Source organism: Lepidochelys kempii, chromosome 3 (genome assembly GCF_965140285.1).
Source record: "Lepidochelys kempii isolate rLepKem1 chromosome 3, rLepKem1.hap1, whole genome shotgun sequence".
Lineage (NCBI taxonomy): Eukaryota > Metazoa > Chordata > Testudines > Cheloniidae > Lepidochelys > Lepidochelys kempii.
In genome coordinates, this window is record NC_136382.1 from 178,838,135 (window position 1) to 178,858,950 (window position 20,816).

General features: G+C 45.5%; 1 protein-coding gene across 6 annotated transcripts in view; it reads left to right on the forward strand.

The window, feature by feature from the left end:
• Nucleotides 1-2,300: 2,300 nt before the first annotated feature.
• The window catches only part of MSH2 (mutS homolog 2), a 107,255-nt gene continuing 88,739 nt past the window's right edge, over nucleotides 2,301-20,816 (forward strand). For 3 of the 6 annotated variants that reach the window (XR_012158275.2, XM_073339150.2, XM_078852293.1), the window contains exons 1-5: nucleotides 2,301-2,552; nucleotides 14,512-14,666; nucleotides 15,840-16,118; nucleotides 17,710-17,856; nucleotides 20,185-20,334. Coding sequence is in view for 5 of the 6 variants with exons in the window: in XM_073339150.2 (XP_073195251.1) it covers nucleotides 2,324-2,552; nucleotides 14,512-14,666; nucleotides 15,840-16,118; nucleotides 17,710-17,856; nucleotides 20,185-20,334 (960 nt within the window). In the remaining variant the exon portion in view is untranslated. Of the gene's footprint in view, nucleotides 2,553-14,511; nucleotides 14,667-15,839; nucleotides 16,119-17,709; nucleotides 17,857-20,184; nucleotides 20,335-20,816 lie in introns of those variants that run through there. The other 3 variants (XM_073339151.2, XM_073339153.2, XM_073339152.2) reach the window with 3 other exon arrangements.

A 20,816-nucleotide genomic window follows, 5' to 3' on the forward strand; every position in this document is an offset into this window, starting at 1 on the left:
GGACAAGTGACTTCATCTTTCTGCCTCAGATTCCCAAATCTGTAAAATGGGGATAATACTACTTATCCATCTATCTCACAGAGAGCTGTGAGGAATAAGTAGCAATATACCATACCATACTTTAAATGTGTGATACATTATATACATGCTATATATTATTATTACTGGAAAGGAAATGGGTTGGGTCTCTTCCTACAAGAGCATACAGCTACGTTTTAAATGCAAAAACTAATATTAGGGAAAAATAGGGTTGTCAAGCGATTAAAAAAATTAATCACATGATTAACCACACTGTTAATAATAGAATACCATTTATTTAAATAGTTTGGGATATTTTCTACATTTTCAAATATATTGATTTTAATTGAAACACAATACATGTACAGTGCTCACTTTATATTATTATTTTTATTACAAATATTTGCACTGTAAAAATACAAAAGATACTATTTTTCAATTCACCTAATACAAGTACTGTACTGCAATCTCTGTCATGCAGTGATGCACCTTTGTAAGACAGGCATGGGCACCTTGTCCCTCTAGGGCAGTGGTTTTCAAACTGTGGGCCACGACCCAGTACTGAGTCGTGGAATGTAAGGCACTGGGTCGCGGCGGCTCTGGTCAGCACCAGCAGCAGGTCCGGCTCCTAGGTAGGGGGACCACGGGCTCCATGAGCTGCCCCCGCCCCGAGCACCAGCTCTGCACTAGGAGCCGGACCTGCTGCTGGTTGCTTCCAGGACACAGCACAGTCAGCAGTGCCAGGACAGGCAGGAAGCCTGCCTTTGCTCTCCCACTGCGCCGCTGACCAGGAGCTGCCTGAGGTAAGCTCGCGCCCCAATCCCCTGCCTCCCCTTAAACCCAGAGCCCCTTCCTGAACCCCAAACCCTTCATCCCCAGCCCCGAGCCTGCACCCCCAGTCCCCTGCCCCAGCCCAAAGCCCCCTCCCACGACCTGAACCCCTCATTCCTGGCCCCACCCTGCAGCCCTCACCCTCACACCCCAATCCTCTGCCTCAGCCCTGAGCCCCTCCCACACTCCAAACCCCTCATCCCCAGCTCCCTTGGGTGGCGAGCATCAACAATTTTCTTCAACTGGGTCGCAAGAAAAAAAGTTTGAAAACCACTGCCCTAGAGGGACAAGGTGCCCATGCCTGTCTTACAAAGGTGCATCACTGGGCAGACAGGTGACCATGTATGTTTGAAGAAATAGAAGACAAAGCTTACTTTTACAAGACAGCATCTGTATTAGTTTATTTATGATGCAAACTTGCACCCTGTATAAAATTATGTATTTATACACAGGGTATGAGTATGACCCTGTGCATGGTTACTCTTGTAATATGGGCAAAGTACACCCTACTGATAAAGGATATGGGTCACTGGTTTAGATATAAATATTAGAATATACCTCAACATGAGCTTATGATTGCTCTCAAATCTGATTCAAGATCAATGCAGCATGTACTGGTACTCCCATCACCCGGTACATCTGCAGCATGGTGATACTGGCTATGGCCATGTTAGCTTTTGCTGCTGGTTGTTTTGCAGCAGACATTCCCTTCCGTTGCCAACTCTTGTGAGTTTTGCAGCCAGTCTTGCAGTATTAAGCGTTCTTTTAAAAACTCCAGCTCCTGAAGTTTTCGGGAAGTTTTCATTGAAAATAAATGTACATTTCTCATCTTCATGGTTGTGGTGCAACACCTGGAGGGAAAAAAAAGCCTTAAAAAAACCTCAAAAAACCAGAAGTCAAATTAAAAGACCGTAACACTTATTATTTTTTAAACCTCTCTTGATTTTGGAATGCTTGGGCTTGGCACTATGGGCTCCCCCCAGCCAGGGGAGTTGACCCGAGGTCTCCCGGGTCTCAGGAAGTGGGGGTGCCAGGCACGAAAGGATCTCCTGGGCACAAACGGGGGCCCTCGGCTTGCCGGGGGCTGGGCAACACTTGGCGAGAAGGTGGTTCTATGGCAGCAGGGCCGGCGGGACCGCGGGCGGAGAGGGATCGGCGACAACCAGGCTGGGGGCAGGGCCAACCCGAGCGCCCCGGGCGGCTCCCCCGCCCTACGGACCCGGCAAAACCCTCCCTGCGGGAGCCAGCCCCGCCCCCGGCGGTCGCCGCAGGAGGACACGGAGCAGGCCAGGGCTCCTCCCCTTTGATCGCCGCGCGGCCGCGCAGCACAGCGATCGGCGGGAGCGCCGCCCGCCTGGGGATAGGGGCGGGGATAGAACGCGGCACGCGGGCGCCGTGCGTGCCGGCCGCGCGGTGATTGGCGGAGCCGGGCGGGGAGCGGGGAGCGGGGGCGGCGCTGGCGGGAGATTGCAGCATGGCGGCGGCGGCGCCTGTCTCCGCGGGGGAGTCGCTGTGGCCGGAGGGCTCGGGCGCCGAGGGCGGGTTCGTGCGCGCGGTGCTGGCGCTGCCCGACAAGCCCGACACCACCGTGCGCTTCTTCGAGCGCGGCGAGCACTACACGGTGCACGGCGGGGACGCGCTGCTGGCCGCCCGCGAGCTCTTCCGCACCCGCGGCGTCATCCGGCTGCTGGCGGGGGGCCCAGGTACTGGCGGGGTCCGGCGGCGGGGGCCCGGCAGGGCGGCGGTGCGCGGGTCGGGGCGGCAGCCGGCCGGCCGGGGGGTAATCTCGGCTTGGGCCAAGGGCCGGGGCGCAGCCGGGTGGGCGGCCCTGTGCTTGGGGACGCTGGGGTCTCGTGTGTGACTGTAGCTGTAGGTTAGGGTGTGCTGGGCTCAGCAGTAGAGTCTCCCCATGTGGGCGCTGCTCACAGGGTAACTGTGAAAGGACGTGGGGTGGGTGTCCTGCCTAAAGCTTGCCCCCAGCTCAGTCCTGGGCTGTTCTCTGCTGGCCGCACAACTTCTACATACCCACTTGTTACCCGTATGTTGTTACTGTAGCCCTTTGCGTCCCTCCGGCGCCTCGCTGATTACGCGAACGTGCCCCTCTTCTCGTCTGGCGTGGGTTTGTTTTTGGCTCTTAAATGCGCTCCAGAGCCTTCTGATTAGCTGCCAAGGCCCCAGATTTGAACGCGCCTGCTGCTGGTGCATAGGATTCTGGGTCATGGTTGGCATTTGAGGGACTCTCTGTAAGAGAGTGAGCAGAAAGTGTGACCTCAGTTATGGATGCATTTTTAACTATTTAGGAAGCTTCAGCAGGTCCACAAATTTTTGCTGTGTCAGTATTGGGGACTAAACAATCATTACAACAGTGAGGATTTGTTAGTTACCATTATACAGTACTGTAATCATCGGATCACTCTATTTAACTGCATGTTGCCCTATTGCAGAGTAAGCTTCTTTACTGTATCTGCCATATGTTGTTTCTGGTGAATTTATTAAATTGAGTGAAATCTCAGATTACACATTTAGCAAACCACCTATGCAGTGACTCCCATTTAAAAGTACAACCGAGAAATACAGGACTGGATAGATTAGTTGGAGAAGTGAGAGCAATGTGTTGGGGGCTGCCACCTGGGCTGGCTCTAAGCAAGAAATGTATTGATGTTTTGGGTTCAGGAATGAAAATCTCTTGTATGGTTGCTTAAGGGGATAAGACTTGTGGTTTAATTATGTTCAGTTAGGTTTAAAACACTTCTGAAAGATCTTGTGGGCCATGGTTCCAAACCTGTATTCATATTAGACACACACGTTGACATTTGTCATAAATATAAAGGGAAGGGTAAACCCCTTTGAAATCCCTCCTGGCCAGGGGAAAGCTCCTCTCACCTGTAAAGGGTTAAGAAGCTAAAGGTAACCTCGCTGGCACCTGACCAGAATGACCAATGAGGAGGAGACAAGATACTTTCAAAAGCTGGGAGGAGGGAGAGAAACAAAGAGTCTGTGTGTCTGTCTATAGTCTTGTCTTTGTCGGGGATAGACCAGGAATGGAGTCTTAGAACTTTTAGTAAGTAATCTAGCTAGGTACATGTTAGATTATGATTTCTTTAAATGGCTGAGAAAAGAACTGTGCTGAATAGAATAACTATTTCTGTCTGTGTATCTTTTTTGTAACTAAAGGTTTTGCCTAGAGGGGTTCTCTATGTTTTTGAATCTAATTACCCTGTAAGGTATCTACCATCGTGATTTTACAGAGGGGATTTCTTTATTTCTGTTTACTACTATTTTTATTAAAAGTCTTCTTGTAAGAAAACTGAATGCTTTTTCATTGTTCTCAGATCCAAGGGTTTGGGTCTGTGGTCACCTATGCAAATTGGTGAGGCTTTTTATCCAACATTTCCCAGAAAAGGGGGGGTGCAAGTGTTGGGAGGATTGTTCATTGTTCTTAAAATCCAAGGGTCTGGGTCTGTAGTCACCTACGCAAATTGGTGAGGCTTTTTACCAAACCTTGTCCAGGAAGTGGGGTGTAAGGTTTTGGGAAGTATTTTGGGGGGAAAGACATGTCCAAACAGCTCTTCCCCAGTAACCAGTATTAGTTTGGTGGTGGTAGCGGCCAATCCAAGGACAAAGGGTGGAATATTTTATACCTTGGGGAAGTTTTGACCTAAGCTGGTAAAGAGAAGCTTAGGAGGTTTTTCATGCAGGTCCCCACATCTATACCCTAGAGTTCAGAGTGGGGGAGGAACCTTGACAACATTTAAAAGTCTAAGCACTTGTTTTAGACCAATAAGTGGTTATTTATAGGTCTCAAGTATCAGGGGGTAGCCCTGTTAGTCTGTATCCACAAAAACAACAAGGAGTCCGATGGCACCTTACAGATTAACAGATTTATTTGGGCATAAGCTTTCGTGGGCTAGAACCCGCTTCATCGGATGTATTTATAGGTCTCTGAGTTGCTGTAACTTGTGCTCACTGGGTATTTCCCCAGTGGACCGCGGGTCAGCTAGGAATAGCCAGAGTATGACACGCTCCCCCTAGCCTTGCACCCAGGGTTGTGGGAAGGGAGATGTTGAAACTTGTTGCGCTGGCTCTACGCATGCTTGGAATTTCCCTAATCTTAGGTATTTGTGGGTGGTTCCAGTTCCCCTAGGTCTGCAAAGTAAGTGTAATGGGACAGACTTTCCCCTAAATTATTATGTGGCACCTGACCTGTTCGAAATAAAATGTTTGGCTCCAAGCTAAGAAGGTTGGATACCACTGCTTTAGGTGTTTAACTTTAGATACCCAAGCAAGAAAACTTTGTCCTAAATTCATGTAAGCACTCCTCTTTGCCTTTCCCATAATCCTAGGGTGATAGGACACTTGGAATTAAATCGTTCCTAATCTGTCCAGCCAATTGTGTAGTGCAGTGTTACACCATGATTGGCAATATTTTTAATGTCCCTCCCCCCCCAAATTGTAATAACTAACCAACATGCTCTGAGGCATAGTGCAGTCCAGGTACTGTTGTCTCTAGTGGCTGTAACTGTGAATTCCCGTTTGTGAATTGCATTAGGCTGTTTGCCAAGTAATGCCTTTCAGCAATGAATTTAGCATGTTAATTATATAGTGCATATTTTTTTTTCCGTTTCCTCACTGTGTAACTTATATTGTGAGCATCTAGATAAGCCCAAAGAGAATGATATCCAGAAAAATACTGCAATGTGAGAGGCAAACTTAGGCCATGTCTACACTGACAGTTTTTTTTACTGAAAGTTTGGTTGATGATCAAAAATGTGCTAAAAGAAAATCATTGTTGAATGTTCACACTGTCTTCCTCTGTCAGCAGAGCGCATCCACACTTGGGGCAGTAGCATCAACAGTGAGAGTAATGCACTATGGGTAGCTATCCCACAGTTCAGTTGTCCGCCTTCTGCCGCTAGGTCTTGTGGAAAGGCGGAGTGGATCGCAGCACATCATGAGTCTGGGCTCAGTGTCCCATGATGCACTGCTTTCCATCCCAGCATTCCATGTGCTTCTGTCTTTGGCTCAAGGCATTTTTCAGTGTTGCTTGTTTTCTGCTCGCTCTGCCACCTGTCTGAAAGAATGGATCCTGCACTGCTATCAGATGCTCTTCTAGCTGTCAGTAGCACATTGCGAACGGCAGTGCAGTTAATTCGTGAAGTTCCAATCTGAGCAGGATTCATGGTTGCCTGACCTGCTGTGTGCCATGAATAGAAGCAATACACATAACTTTTGGCATTCACGGAAACACTGAACACGTGGACTGTCGCTTTTGGGCATGGGAACCCAGCACTGAGTGGCGGGATGGCATCGTTATGCAAGTCTGGGATGACTGCAGAACTTTTGGGTGAGGAAAGTCACCTTCCTGGAACTGTGTGCTGAGTTCGCCCCAGCCCTGTGGCGCAGGGATACCCAAATGAGAGCTGCTCTCAGTGGAGAAGCGCATGGTGATCAGTGTGTGGAAGCTAGCGACTCCAGATTGCTACCAGTTGTTTGCAAATCAATTTGGAGTTGGGCAGTCAACCGTTGGGGCTGCGTTAACAGGAGTGTGCAAGGCCATTAATTGCATCCTGCTATGAAAGACCGTGACTCTTGGCATGTGAAATAGCAGATGGCTTTCCCTAATTGTGGAGGAGCAATAGATGGTGCACACTTTCCAGTTTTGGTGTTGGATCATATTAAAGAAGTTCTGTATTAAAATCACAAATGAGTTTGATTCCCCATAGTTTAAATTCCAGGGTATTATTAATTAAGAGGTCTCTTGGTTTTTGGTACTGTTTCTCTCCCTCTGTGTGAAACTTGCAAGCTGCTAGTTGCCTTAGTACATTTTAAGACAGAGTCTGTTCTCAAAGCAATTCACACAGAGAGAGACTCAAAGCAATACTCTGTAACAACAGAAACAGCACCCAGAGACTCCCTGCCCTTTTGTTGTATTAACAATTGTGATTAAAATAGAGATAGAGGATGTATGTGGATGGATGCTTGGTGTGGATAATAACTGAACGATCAGGGAGGTGCCAGCCTAAGAATCCAGTGTCCATCGGCTGAAGAAGGCGTCAAGTGAAAATAATGAGAGGACCCCCTGGAGGGCAGACTGGAATCCACCCAACAGCCTCAAGAATGGGAGAACCAAAGAACAAGATAACATCTGGCAGCATGGAGCCGTCAGGAACGTGCTATCTGCTGATTGATTCAGCAACAGCATGATGAAGCAATTCCCATAGACTGGCATAGGAAGAAATTCCTATAAAAATGGACTCTAGAAAGCGAGAACTTTGGGGTCTGATTCTGCAAACCAACTTCCAGGAGCATCAGATGAGCATCTGACAAGGCCTTGCTCCCTCCTCATGTCCAGGTCACCTGGCCAGTGGCTTGGCATGAGCAACTCTAAGGCTGGTAACTATGATAACAACCTTGCAGAACCTGTGTGTGTGTGTGTGTATGAATGAATGTGTGAATAAATATGAGACTGAATGGAATGTTATAGCTATAACTGCTTACTATGATTCTTTCTGTATTCACAATACATGTGGTATTTTGCCTTTTCCTCTTTAATAAGATCCTGCTGGTTTTTAATTTATTGGTATAACATTGGCACCATACAACCTTGTGACGGAGTACATCAATAGTAAGGGGTACTTCTCCGTGGTGTTGCAGGCACTTGTGGATCACTGTGGGCGTTTCACTAACCTCAATACGGGGTGGTCTGGAAAGGTGCATGATGCATGTATCTTTGGGAGCACCAGCCTGTACAGAAAGTAGCAAAATGGGGCTTTCTTTCCAGACAAGAAGATTACAGTAGATGTTGAAATGCCCATAGTGATTCTGGGAGACCTGGCATACCCCTTAATGCCATGGCTCATGAAGCCTTACATGGGAAACCTAAAGAGCAATAAGGAGCGATTCAACAATAGGTTCAGTAGCTGCAGGATGACCCTGGAATGCGTATTTGGCAGATTAAAGGCATGCTGGCGATGCCTTTATGGCAAGTTAGACCTCAATGAGGATAATATTTCCACGATCGTAGTTGCGTGTTGCACGTTGCCCAATATTTGTGATGGTAAGGGGAAAAAGTTTGCTCAAGGGTGGACTGCTGCTTTTGAGCAGCCAGATACTAGGGCTATTAGAAGGGCTCACAACAGGAGACAGTTCAAATCAGGAAGGCTTTGAGGCAACACTTCGAAGATGAGAATCAGTAATGTATGTTGCTATGCTCTGGACTACAATGCTTAATGAAATCAAGTTTTGCAAGGAGGAACTTGTGATTTTTTGTGGCCTATGATTCAATATAAACTAATGATTTAACTGCTTGCTTGCTTGTTGCTGCCATGTGTTATCACAATTTGCAGGAAACAGAGTTCATATTAAAAAAAAAAACCCTTCGCTTTTCTTGTACAAAAAAATACAGCACCACCCGCACCCACGCCCACAATTGCTGTGGGGAGAGGAGGTATCAGAGGAGGGCCGACTTTCAGAGCTGTGCATAAGTCCAGCTGTCATTTGAAAAGATGTCTGGGGGGTGGAGTGAGCGGGAAAGCAAGAAGTCCTAGACAACGGAAAGGAATTCACGGGTGGAGTTTGGGGAAGTCATGGGAAAGAGTTCTGAATATGCTGGTGGGGAGGACAGACAGGCATCTGCTCAGTTTGGAGCATTATGAAGGATGGTAGCATCTTGGTTTGTTTCTCCATAACTTTTATCATCCTCTCTATTGCATCCCTGTTGTAAGCCTCATATTCTTTTCTGTCCTGCTTTTTGTTCTGTTTTTGCTTTTGTCCTCTTTTCTGTCCTCCACTGCCTGTGTTCCCTGTTTTTTGCATCTGAGCATTGCATGACCTCCTGGAATGTCTCTTCTTTGCTCCATCTTGGGTGCTTTCTTATCTGTTGGAGGTGCTCTGCTGGTGTGTACAGGGTGCCTTCGAAGGCCACATCTGCAGAAGCACAAAGAACAATACACAGAAGCATGATTAAGTACATGCAGAGGATTGAAACAGTACAGTAAAATACACCTCTACTAACACACAAATCACTTCCTCACTGACCAGCATGGTGAGTTTATCCCAGGAGGAGGTACGTTCTACATCAAGAGAAAATGGGTTCTACATCAAGAGAAAAGAGTCCATGGGGCCGGACGAGTTGCATCCGAGAGTGCTGAAGGAATTGGCGGCTGTGATTGCAGAGCCACTGGCCATTATCTTTGAAAACTCGTGGCGAACCGGGGAAGTCCCGGATGACTGGAAAAAGGCTAATGTAGTGCCAATCTTTAAAAAAGGGAAGAAGGAAGATCCTGGGAACTACAGGCCAGTCAGCCTCACCTCAGTCCCTGGAAAAATCATGGAGCAGGTCCTCAAAGAATCAATCCTGAAGCACTTGCATGAGAGGAAAGTGATCAGGAACAGCCAGCATGGATTCACCAAGGGAAGGTCATGCCTGACTAATCTAATCGCCTTTTATGATGAGATTACTGGTTCTGTGGATGAAGGGAAAGCAGTGGATGTATTGTTTCTTGACTTTAGCAAAGCTTTTGACACGGTCTCCCATAGTATTCTTGTCAGCAAGTTAAGGAAGTATGGGCTGGATGAATGCACTATAAGGTGGGTAGAAAGCTGGCTAAATTGTCGGGCTCAACGGGTAGTGATCAATGGCTCCATGTCTAGTTGGCAGCCGGTATCAAGTGGAGTGCCCCAAGGGTCGGTCCTGGGGCCGGTTTTATTCAATATCTTCATAAATGATCTGGAGGATGGTGTGGATTGCACTCTCAGCAAATTTGCGGATGATACTAAACTGGGAGGAGTGGTAGATACGCTGGAGGGGAGGGATAGGATACAGAAGGACCTAGACCAATTGGAAGATTGGGCCAAAAGGAATCTGATGAGGTCAATAAGGATAAGTGCAGGGTCCTGCACTTAGGACGGAAGAACCCAATGCACAGCTACAGACTAGGGACCGAATGGCTAGGCAGCAGTTCTGCAGAAAAGGACCTAGGGGTGACAGTGGACGAGAAGCTGGATACGAGTCAGCAGTGTGCCCTTGTTGCCAAGAAGGCCAATGGCATTTTGGGATGTATAAGTAGGGGCATAGCGAGCAGATCGAGGGACGTGATCGTTCCCCTCTATTCGACATTGGTGAGGCCTCATCTGGAGTACTGTGTCCAGTTTTGGGCCCCACACTTCAAGAAGGATGTGGATAAATTGGAGAGAGTCCAGCGAAGGGCAACAAAAATGATTAGGGGACTGGAACACATGAGTTATGAGGAGAGGCTGAGGGAACTGGGATTGTTTAGCCTGCAGAAGAGAAGAATGAGGGGGGATTTGATAGCTGCTTTCAACTACCTGAAAGGGGGTTCCAAAGAGGATGGCTCTAGACTGTTCTCAATGGTAGCAGTTGACAGAACGAGGAGTAATGGTCTCAAGTTGCAGTGGGGGAGGTTTAGATTGGATATTAGGAAAAACTTTTTCACTAAGAGGGTGGTGAAACACTGGAATGCCTTACCTAGGGAGGTGGTAGAATCTCCTTCCTTAGAGGTTTTTAAGGTCAGGCTTGACAAAGCCCTGGCTGGGATGATTTAACTGGGAATTGGTCCTGCTTTGAGCAGGGGGTTGGACTAGACGACCTTCTGGGGTCCCTTCCAACCCTGATATTCTATGATTCTATGATTCTATGAAAATCAATATGAAAGGGTCGCAGTGCAGTTGACTAGGGACAATATTCTAAATTTTGCACCCTTTTCCACAGATGGGGGTCATTGTAGCAGATATCTCACTCCTGAGAGTGAGCAAGCGTGCATCTACTACACACTTGCAGATTCCGTCCCAGTCCCTATGCCGTTTGCCTGTGTGCTGCTTTGGTCCCTGCAAGTGTTTGCAGAATGGCGTGGGAAAGTTTCCTTCAATGGGGGAAGGAACACAGAAGCTCTGCCAAGGAACCTTTGGCAGAGGATTGGCGAGTACATCCAGAAAAGTTTCCTAGAGATCTCTGGAGGATTCCCATGAAATCTCAGTGTGCATCAGCACCTTGTTCTGCCATACTGCTTAGCTGCACAGGGGAATGTCCAGCACACAGAAACACAGCCAGCCTTCTACATTTCTATGCCCTCAACCCACCTCTGCACTTCACAAAGCAAAACCACTTACCAGGGGTCTCGTCTCCTCTCATCCATGGGGCTACTGGTGGTGGAGGTGGGGTCGCCGCTGAAGATAGCATCCAACTCCCTATAAAAATGGCAGGTCTGGGGCTCAGCGCCGGGGCGGTGTTCTGCTTCCCTCGCCTTCTGGTACATGTGCCTCAGCTCCTTGGTCATTGCTCTACATTGTAGCATGTCCCAATCATAGCTCTTTTTTGCCCAAGCTTCATGAAATCTGCCAATGGGTATTGAAATTCCTATGGCTGGAGCGCAGTTGGGACTGCACAGCTGCCTCTCCCCAGATCCAGCGGCTCCGCAGTGGTCCAAGTGGGAGAGCGTCTGCTGTGTGGAACAAGGTCAGTTGGGAAGATGTGACGTGAGCTCTCCAGGCCGAGCGAACAGCATGTTGAATTTCAAAAATTCCCGGGGCTTTAAAGGAGAGGAGGGGTGGACAGTTGCTTGCCTGGCTGTAGGGCAGCAGTGTTGGAACCGCTGACCAGAGCGGTTGGGATGGGCATTGTGGGACAACCTCTCGAGGCCAATTACAGCAATAAAATAGTGTGGTGTCTATACAGGCACTTTGGTGTCAAAACTTTTGTGTAAAAAGCCCTATGACTCTCTTTGAGGTGGTTCTATTTTGTTGCTGACAGTGACATTGCAGTGTGTAAACCTCTACTGTTTCATTGCCAAAAGCTGCCTTTTGCTGACAAAACTGTGCATTGTAGACCAGGCCTTAGTATAAAGAAAAGGAGTACTTGTGGCACCTTAGAGACTAACCAATTTATTTGAGCATAAGCTTTCGTGAGCTACAGCTCACTTCATCGTATTGTGCTTGATCAGGAATTGCTTTAAATACAGTAACTCCTCATTTAAAGTCGTCCCGGTTAACATTGTTTCGTTGTTACGTTACTGATCGATTAGGGAACATGCTCATTTAAAGTTGTGCAATGCTCCACTATTATGTTGTTTGGCTGCCTGCTTTCTCCGCAGCTGGCAGCCTCCCTACGCCCCCCGCCCCAGTGCCTCCTACCCACCGGCAGATCCCGTGGATCAGCGCCTTCCCATTCCTCCCCTGCCTACGGCCCGTAGCAGTCAGCTGGCTTGCGGCATTGAGGAGAAAGGGGCGAGGCTGGAGGAGCAAGAACTTGGTGCGCAGGCTCCCACTCCCTCCCCTGCCTCCTGAACACCGCAAATCAGCTGATTGCCCTTGGCAGGAGGGAGGGGGGAGGAGCGAGGACGCGGCTTGCGGAGTAAAGGTGGGGGGAAAGAAGAGGCGGGTTAAGGGTATGGGTTTGGGCGAAGGGGTGGAGTGGCCGGGCCGAGGTTTGAGTCCTCCGCCCCTGGTGCTTGCAGAGTAGGGAAAGCTGCTGCTGCGCAACGTGCTTCTCTTAGCCCACAGCACCTTCAGCCTCCTTGCCCTGCCTCATTGTCTCCAGTACCAGTGGACTGTACCTGTGCGGGGTAAAGTAGGTGCACCTCCCAACTGTGGTACTGTACGTACAATAAGTTTGTAAACACCCAGCACATGCACACTACCCCCCCACCCCAGCGATTCACTGGCCCAATGGCCCTGCTCGGGAATAGGGCTCTACACCAAGTGCTTGCGACGCCACCGGCTGCCTGCAAAGCAGCTGCGGGCGGTGCACAGCAGAGGCCCTGCCTTGCTGTCTTGCTACAGAGTAAATCATGTTTTATCTGCTCCCCCCCCTTCGCTGGAGGGAGGCAAGAACACAGGGGGCGGCAGCCCGCCCAAAGCAAGTTCCAGGAGTAGCATTCCAGCTCCTGCTTCGCTGGAGCAAGGGGGAGAAGTGGCGCAGAGATGCACAGAACCTGGCCCTGCTCCCATGAAAGTCTGTGAAATGCACAGGAGCTTCGCCATTCACTTGGAAAAAAAAAAAAAGGGGTGGGGGGTGGGGGGGAAGCAAAACAATCATCTCTAATGTGTTTTTTCGAGTTCAGCAAGAGGAGCAGCCGGACAATCCACCTTCTTCCACTCTCTGACTCCACCACCTCAACCACGCTTCATACTCGGCAATGATGATTGTAGTATTAAATTGCTTGTTTAAAATGTATCTAATGCCTTTTGTCTGGCAAAAAAAAATTTCCCTGGAACCTAACCCCCCCCTATTTACATTAATTCTTATGGGGAAATTGGATTCGCTTAACATCGTTTCACTTAAAGTCACATTTTTCAGGAACATCACTACAATGTTAAGTGAGGAGTTACTCTACAGTGTAATGTTACTAGTTCACATTCAGTAAAATAAATCTGAATGGCACGGTCACAATAGTGATAGTAATTTTTCCCTCAATTGTGTCAAGAGGGAAAACATTGTTCTGTAATACATGCTAAACTTTGATTTTTTTTTATTTGCACTGTAAAGACTTATTGAGCTTGACAGTGTATTACAAATTTTAAAGCTCATAAAGGTTCAAATCCAGAAGATATTAAACATGCATGCATGCATTTATATTCTTCCTTAGTTCCAGGTTTAAACTGAACCAAAACTTAACTCTTGAGTATCAGCTACAGTATTCAAATGTCCTAAAGTATAACTTTTATTTTGAATGAAGGTCACATGTAAAACTTCATTCACACATTCTTCATGTGCTGCAGATGGTCACCTCTTTTAACTACTTTAAAACCAGACTGAACAAAATACTAAACATCATGCTGTATGAGCAATCCTGCGTTGGCAGAGAGAGAGCTTAACAGCGTGTGTTTCCATTTCCTCTGATTCTAATGTAACTCATTTGTATGGCTATTGGTTGAGTTCTGAATGAAGAAAACAATCTAAAATCCTGCTATAGTTGTAAGATTTGTAGGATAAGTGGGTGGTATACTTATTAAAGATATAAAAGGGAGAGAAAAGCTTCCAATTTGGTGGACTTAAGAGTAAAACCAAGAATTTTGTCAGCTACACATAGTTTCCTTAGGGTAGTGGGTTTTATGGTGATGTATAGGGGGGTTTTTTGAATTAATGTGCATGCTCTTAACTCTTTTATTTTATTTTATTTTTTATTGTGGCAGAATTCAGGTCACTATATAGCAGGAGGCCGCCCCTTGAATTAATGTGGACAACAGAGTTTTTCATGAGTTATCATTGGTAGTACTCCCCTGAAGAGAAAACTGTAGCTTGTTTCCACTCTCCTTGCTCAGAAAAACTATTGTGTAGTGCGAAAGACAAACTAGAAAATCTGAGGGTAAAACCCATATCAAGAGGGAAAAGTAGATCAATTTTATAGATTAGTGAAAATTTTTGAAATTGACTCGATTGCTTTCTGGGTCAATCAAGTTTTCTACAGAATCTGGAGCTGTTCTTAACACTTGGAAATCCGCATACTCTTTACAACGAAGTGAGATGTTTTTATTTTGGTTCTTGGAATTTGTGTGTGCTTCTTCCTTGCTTGTCAAAATAATACTGTATCCTCTAAAGGTTATTACATTTATCCTTTGCAGAGCTCTCAATTACAGAATGTATGTAAGAAAACCAATACTACATTTACCTTACAAATATTTTATTCACTTTTCCTCTTCCTGTAGGAAATCAGAAACTCGAGAGTGTTGTGCTTAGTAAAATGAACTTCGAATCTTTTCTGAGAGATTTACTTCTGGTTCGTCAGTACAGAGTTGAAATTTACAAGAACAAAGCAGGAAGTAAATCTACCAAAGAGAATGACTGGTATTTGGCATACAAGGTACAATTTTCTATCTCCATATGATTGAAGTGGAAAAAATGCAGATGTTTACTATGCTTCTATTCATCCAGTTTCAAACTTCCTTACAGACTTTCAGTGCCTCCAGTTGGCCACATGATTGGCGGGGGGAGGGGAGGTATGTCCATATTTTTCCGTATGTCGCAGCATTTCCCCGCTACTCCAGGGTGGGTGGATCCTGCACTGCAGGTGTGCCATATGATGCTCTGGGGGAGCTTCAGGACAACTGACTTACTGTATAGCTGGAGGTTTAAATTCATATTTTTTTTCTGCAAGTATAGTCTTAATAGTTTGAAAAGTTAGAACCCTGTCTATTTTATGTACTGTGAGCATGCAGTATTTCATTTGTCCCTTTGTGCCTTTAAAAAAAAAAAAGCATGTATATACAGCATATTATATTACTATGTTTTACAGCATCAAAAATCACTACACTACAGGTGCCAAAATGTTTCTATCCTCACGCCCCAAAGACAACATTGTATTAATCACATTTAGGCTTTCTTTGCAACCATTAGGACAAGAAATTTTTTTAAACCAAAAGCTAAAACTGTAGAATCTGAATGTCCTGTTGTCCACAAATTACAGGCTGGGTGTTTTGACACTTCTCGATTAGAGTAACATAATTTGAGACTAGAAAGGTAGTTCAAATTAATCTTAGTTTGAATGTAGTGTTGTAGTTGTGTTGGTCCCAGGATAGTAGAGAAACAAGGTGGGTAAGGTAATGTCTTTTATTGGACCAACTTCTGTTGGTGAGATGCAAGGTTTTGAGCTTACACGGAGCCTGGAAGAGATCTAAAGAAAAGCTCTGTGTATATTCAGAAGCTTGTGGCTCTCACTAACAGAAGTTGGTCCGGGTAAAAGATATTACCTCACTCCCGTTATCTTATTTTAAAAGCAGTTTCAGATTTCAGGATAGTTTGGGAATCCAGTTGCATTGGGAATGAATTTTATTGGATACAAATTTATGTAGTTAATTATCATATTTGCTTTTATTTCTATTTCAGATGATTTTAAAGTTTGAGAAATCCTAGAACACTGATTTCTCTGAAATGCAAAAAAAAACCCAATTTGTTCTACTAACCTGGACAGTGTTTGTTCTGCAAAAGATTAGAAAAAAAAATTGTAGGGCTGTTCTAAGTTTTCTTTCTCAAATAGGGTTCTCCAGGTAACCTTGCCCAGTTTGAGGAAATTCTCTTTGGCAATAATGACATGTCGACTGCCATTGGTGTTGTGGGTGTTAAGCTATATACTGCTGATGGACAAAGAATAGTTGGAGTTGGGTATGTTGACACTACGCTCAGGAAGCTGGGTGTCTGTGAGTTTCCAGATAACGATCAGTTCTCAAACCTTGAAGCTCTGCTGGTTCAAATTGGACCTAAGGAATGTGTGCTACCAGGAGGAGAGACTTCTGGAGATATGGGAAAACTGCGACACGTAAGTGGGGTGAATATGTGGACTGACTGATTTACATTTGTATTATTTGAGAATGGGAAGAAAAAGCTCTGAAATAAGTTGTGAACTAAGATAGATAAAGGCTAAGAAATGAACAGGATTAATATATTAACTTGAGGGAATTCTGGATGATATATACATCGCTTGTTGATTAAAACATGTAATCAACAACAAAAGATACTGTTAATCCTTGTCTATGCTTTCGAGTTAGATCTACGCAAGGCAGCTCAAGTCAACCTAATTCTAAGTGTCTACACTAAAATGTTGCTCCTGCTGATATAATGCCCACTGTGCCAACTTAATAATTCCACCTACACAAGAGGTGTAGTGGTTAGGTTGACATAGTTAGGTCGACGCAGTGTCTGTATAGACACTGTGTTGCTTACGTGGACTGTTGCCCCACACTGACAGTTAAATTGGTGTAAGCACTCCTGGTGGGGACATGCACCACTAACACAAGGAGTGTAGTGGGGACGTGCAAAAGTCTGTACTTCTGAGGGAATTTTGCTCCCACTCCCAAAAAATTCTGCACGTTTTATTTGTCAATAAATAAATGTGGCTCCAGCATGGCAGTCGGGAGTACAGGCACCTGGCTGCACAGAGGTGGGAGATCATCCTACAGGATCCAAGTATGGGGGAATCCATGTGTGGGGTGAGAGAGTTCTGTGTGGGGGGGAAAATGTGGATGTGGGCAGCTTGGTGGGAGGTGTGGGTGCCAGGGGGATCTGGATGCACAGGGGCTTGTTGGGGGGGGGGGGGGGGGGCTTGTGGGGATGAGACTCGGTGGTGGGGGGGGGGGGGGTCCAAGTGTGTGAGGCTCGGTGGAAGGGTTCTGGGTGCAGGGATGTGAGGCTCGACAAGGGTATGGATATGGATGAGGGGTCCACATGCACAGGGGTTGGGCGGACAGGGGCGTAGCTCCCTGCAACGTGACCCCTCCCCTGCAACTGAGGAAGGATGGGGGCAGGAAGTGGGGGGTGGGGTATGGAGCTTCCTGCAGCTGGGGAGGTTTCTGGGGGTGGGTCTGACCCAGCCTTGGCAGCTCCTTGCAGGGGAAGAGGAAGTCCTGTCCTCCTCCAGCCCAGCTGGGACTAGCAGCTCAGCCTGTTGCAGGGTAGGAGCCACAAGCCGAGGTTACCCCAGACCTGCAGTGATTGACATCTCCACCGGCTGCTCTGGGTCCCGAGAATGACGCTCCCTCACTGCTGAGGGAGGAGTGGGGGTTGCGTGACTGCTCTTTTGGCTTCCCTTTGCTTCTCTGTCAGAAAGCCATTTCTCTGTGGGGAAGCAAAGAAATCTTCAGGGGACATGAATTCTGCATGCACGCAGTGGCATAGAATTCCCCCAGGAATAAAAAGTGATTTAATTACTGCAGTGGCTGTATGGTAACGTAATTTAGGTCAACATAATTTTGTAATGTAGACATACCCTTAAAGTAAACACCTATCTTACTTCTCTCTGTATAGTCTAACAATTGAATACAGATTAACAACTTGTCTTTGAGACTACTCTCAGTAGTTCACTTTCGCTCTCTTGAGAACTGGAAATGACTTACTAAACTTATACACAACAGATCATTCAAAGAGGAGGAATCATGATTACAGACCGAAAAAAGGCTGAATTCACAACAAAAGATATTGTGCAGGATCTCAACCGCTTGCTAAAATCAAAAAAGGAAGAGCAAGTGACTAGTGCAACATTACCAGAGATAGAAAAACAGGTGAGTAACTTGTAGCTGCTGTAGATAGAGTAGCGACTGATAATACATATTTTTTTAAAAATGGAACACTGTCAGTTGTCGACTGACCACTCTGCTTTTACTGTATTCCTTTCTTCCTGACTTTGTTTGTTAATCGGACTGCAAACTCTTCAGGACACAGACTGCCTTTCTGTTTGTCCAATATCTGGCATATTTGAGCACCACCAAAATGTGAACAATACTTTTTAAATGAGATATAGCAATAGTGTATAATTTTGATTTCACTGTACTGGTGTCATGGCTTTCGTGATGCCAAATGTTTAGAGGGGAAGGTTGAAGTCTGTAAGATTCTTTTAAACCTTTCCCTGACTACTGAAACTACATCACCTTGTAGTTGATACTTTAATGGACACTTTTTAAAGGAAAACCCACTATTACTAGGGACTACTAAAGCATAAATTAAAAGTAACTTTAAATTTGCCATGGTGCATTTACATTTCTGTACATAAGGTGGTTATGGAATCCTACTCTTCTGCATGGGTTTATAAGTGGTTTTAGGTACTTATTCCTATGGTCTGAAACTTATCATAGAGACCTCTAAATTAATGCTCTCTGTTTTGGTTCCCCATGGAATAGAATCCCATTTTAAGGTCCTGATGTGACATTCAAAGCTCTTTAAGAAATTGGGCATAGCTACCTGACAGCACGTGTGCCCTCACGCTGACTTGCATAACACTTACTCTCAAGGAAACAGTCACGTTTTTATAGGAGGAAGCTTGTGATTGTAGGAGAGGGCACCTTCCCAAGAGTTGGAATTAGACTATAGAATTCTATCCCAGAAGGAATAGGAGTGACTGCAGGCCTTGTGCCTTCTTAACTAATTGAAAATCTCATTTCTATGACTTAATGTTCCTTAAATCTTTAATTACACATTTAGGTTAGTCATAGCAAATGGAATCGGCCAGCCAGTCCAGTTTCTGCATGGCTGACCTCTGCATATGTGAGAACATCCTGTGTTTTTTGTGCTGTGGCAACTGTGCAGTGACCTTTCTAGGCAAAAATCTCATGGGAGGGCCAACTTGCTTGTCACAGCTAGGCACCATAGACTATAATGCAGGTTAGGAATGGTAAGGATGGTAAGGAGTAAAATTCTGCATGGGTTACTTAATTTGTTTGTGACTTTTTGCAATAGGTCACAAGTGGGAGAGGTGGTGGTCTCATGTTCCATTAATGGCTTCTTCAACTTTATGGCATCTACGTGATGGGTCTTGGGGTCCCCAGCCCTGAGAGTCACCTTGTTACCCTCCTGCCTCTTTACATAGCATCCATACATACAGTTCACAATAAGTTTAGTTATCAGTGTGATTCTGGCTTTCATTTAATTTTACATGACCTCATATCTGGATAAGTACCATGAAAGTGGTGTGCTAGGTGTAGTGAGTTTGTCAGGCCTCTTAAGAGTTACTGTTACAGAACAGTGAACACTTTGCCTGTTGGCACTGAGGGTTTCCTAGGGTCACCGTTCATGTGTTAGGAAAAGGTATGGTTACTTCTGCGGCTTGAACAGCCTCAAGAGAGACAGAAGGATAGTTCTTTTTGGGTGGCTCAGGGAGTAAGCATGTATGATGGTACCATGGGAGCAGCAGTAACAGCTTCTTCCATAGTACTTCAGTGAAAACAGATGCAGACTTTAAACACCTGTATAAGCATATGCAGTATTAAGCAGTTTCTCCCAAAAATATTCCATTCCCCTTTAGTCTCATTTGGATTTGAGATGGGAGCCAGGGATAGTACCTTTATCTCCTACCTAACTACTTCAAGATACTCTGCTTTCGAAAGCTGGATGCACATGCAAAGGATACTTACTTACTTGCCAATCGTTCTTCTCAAGAAGTTTAATCCTGTACTTTATTTCCTAATTTTTTTATGGTTTGTTGGCAAACAGCCATAACAAATGTAAAAATTTTTTTTGTTTCTGAATATTTTGAACATATATTTAGCGCATGCTGTATTTATATACTAAAATACTTCGTATTTTGTAATTTCTAAGGTTCCTGGTAACCAGTTCTGTGGAAATGCATGAGACACATAGGCTTTATCTTCACATCTACTGGATTTTGTAACTCAGCAGAGGTTTGATGACCCTGAGTGTAACCCAAGTTCCCAGGGCATTATGAATTCCTGTTTTAGACTAAAGTCTCATCAGATAATCAGAATTTTTGTTTGCTTTTTGATATTTTTTTTACGTTGACGTGGCTCTGAGATGCTACTTTTGGATATTGTCATTCTATAAAAGCATCTGTTGTCAGAACTAGTTTGTTTTACTGTAACACACCTTTGTAACTTTAGGTTGCGATTTCATCCTTGTCGGCCGTTATCAAGTATTTAGAGCTCTTATTGGATGAATCTAACTTTGGACAATTTGAATTGACTAGCTTTGACCTCAGTCAATATATGATACTGGATAATGCAGCTGTTCGAGCCCTTAACCTTTTCCAGGTAAGAAACAAACATGTATTTAAACTAATGAACTTGCTTCCAGTTTAATTCACAAAAGTATACACTTTGCTACTTGCAAATACAGACTACCCCAAAAATCCTTTATAGCGGTGGTGATGCATAATTGGAGATTCTGATTTCTGGTTTCTATTTTTTTGTGTGTTTGGCCACTCTGATGCTGTGTAATTTCCTTGAAAAAAGCAAGCAGAGTGGGGGACTTTATCTAACCCCCCCCCCCCCCCCCCCCAGAAATTCCCAGCAGGCAGAGCCAGAGGGGTTCCCATCTCCAGTGTCTGCAGCTTAGTATTTTCGGTCTCATTTATTTGCATGCAGAATCCTACCTTACACTGGGGGGCTGAGGGAGGAAGGGGCTTGTCACAGTGCTCCTCTTATTGAGCAGGAAGTGATGCAAGATGCAGCTGAAAGCAGTCAGTAAACAGATTCCTCTGAAAGTTCTGCCAAAGAAACCTTGACATATTTAA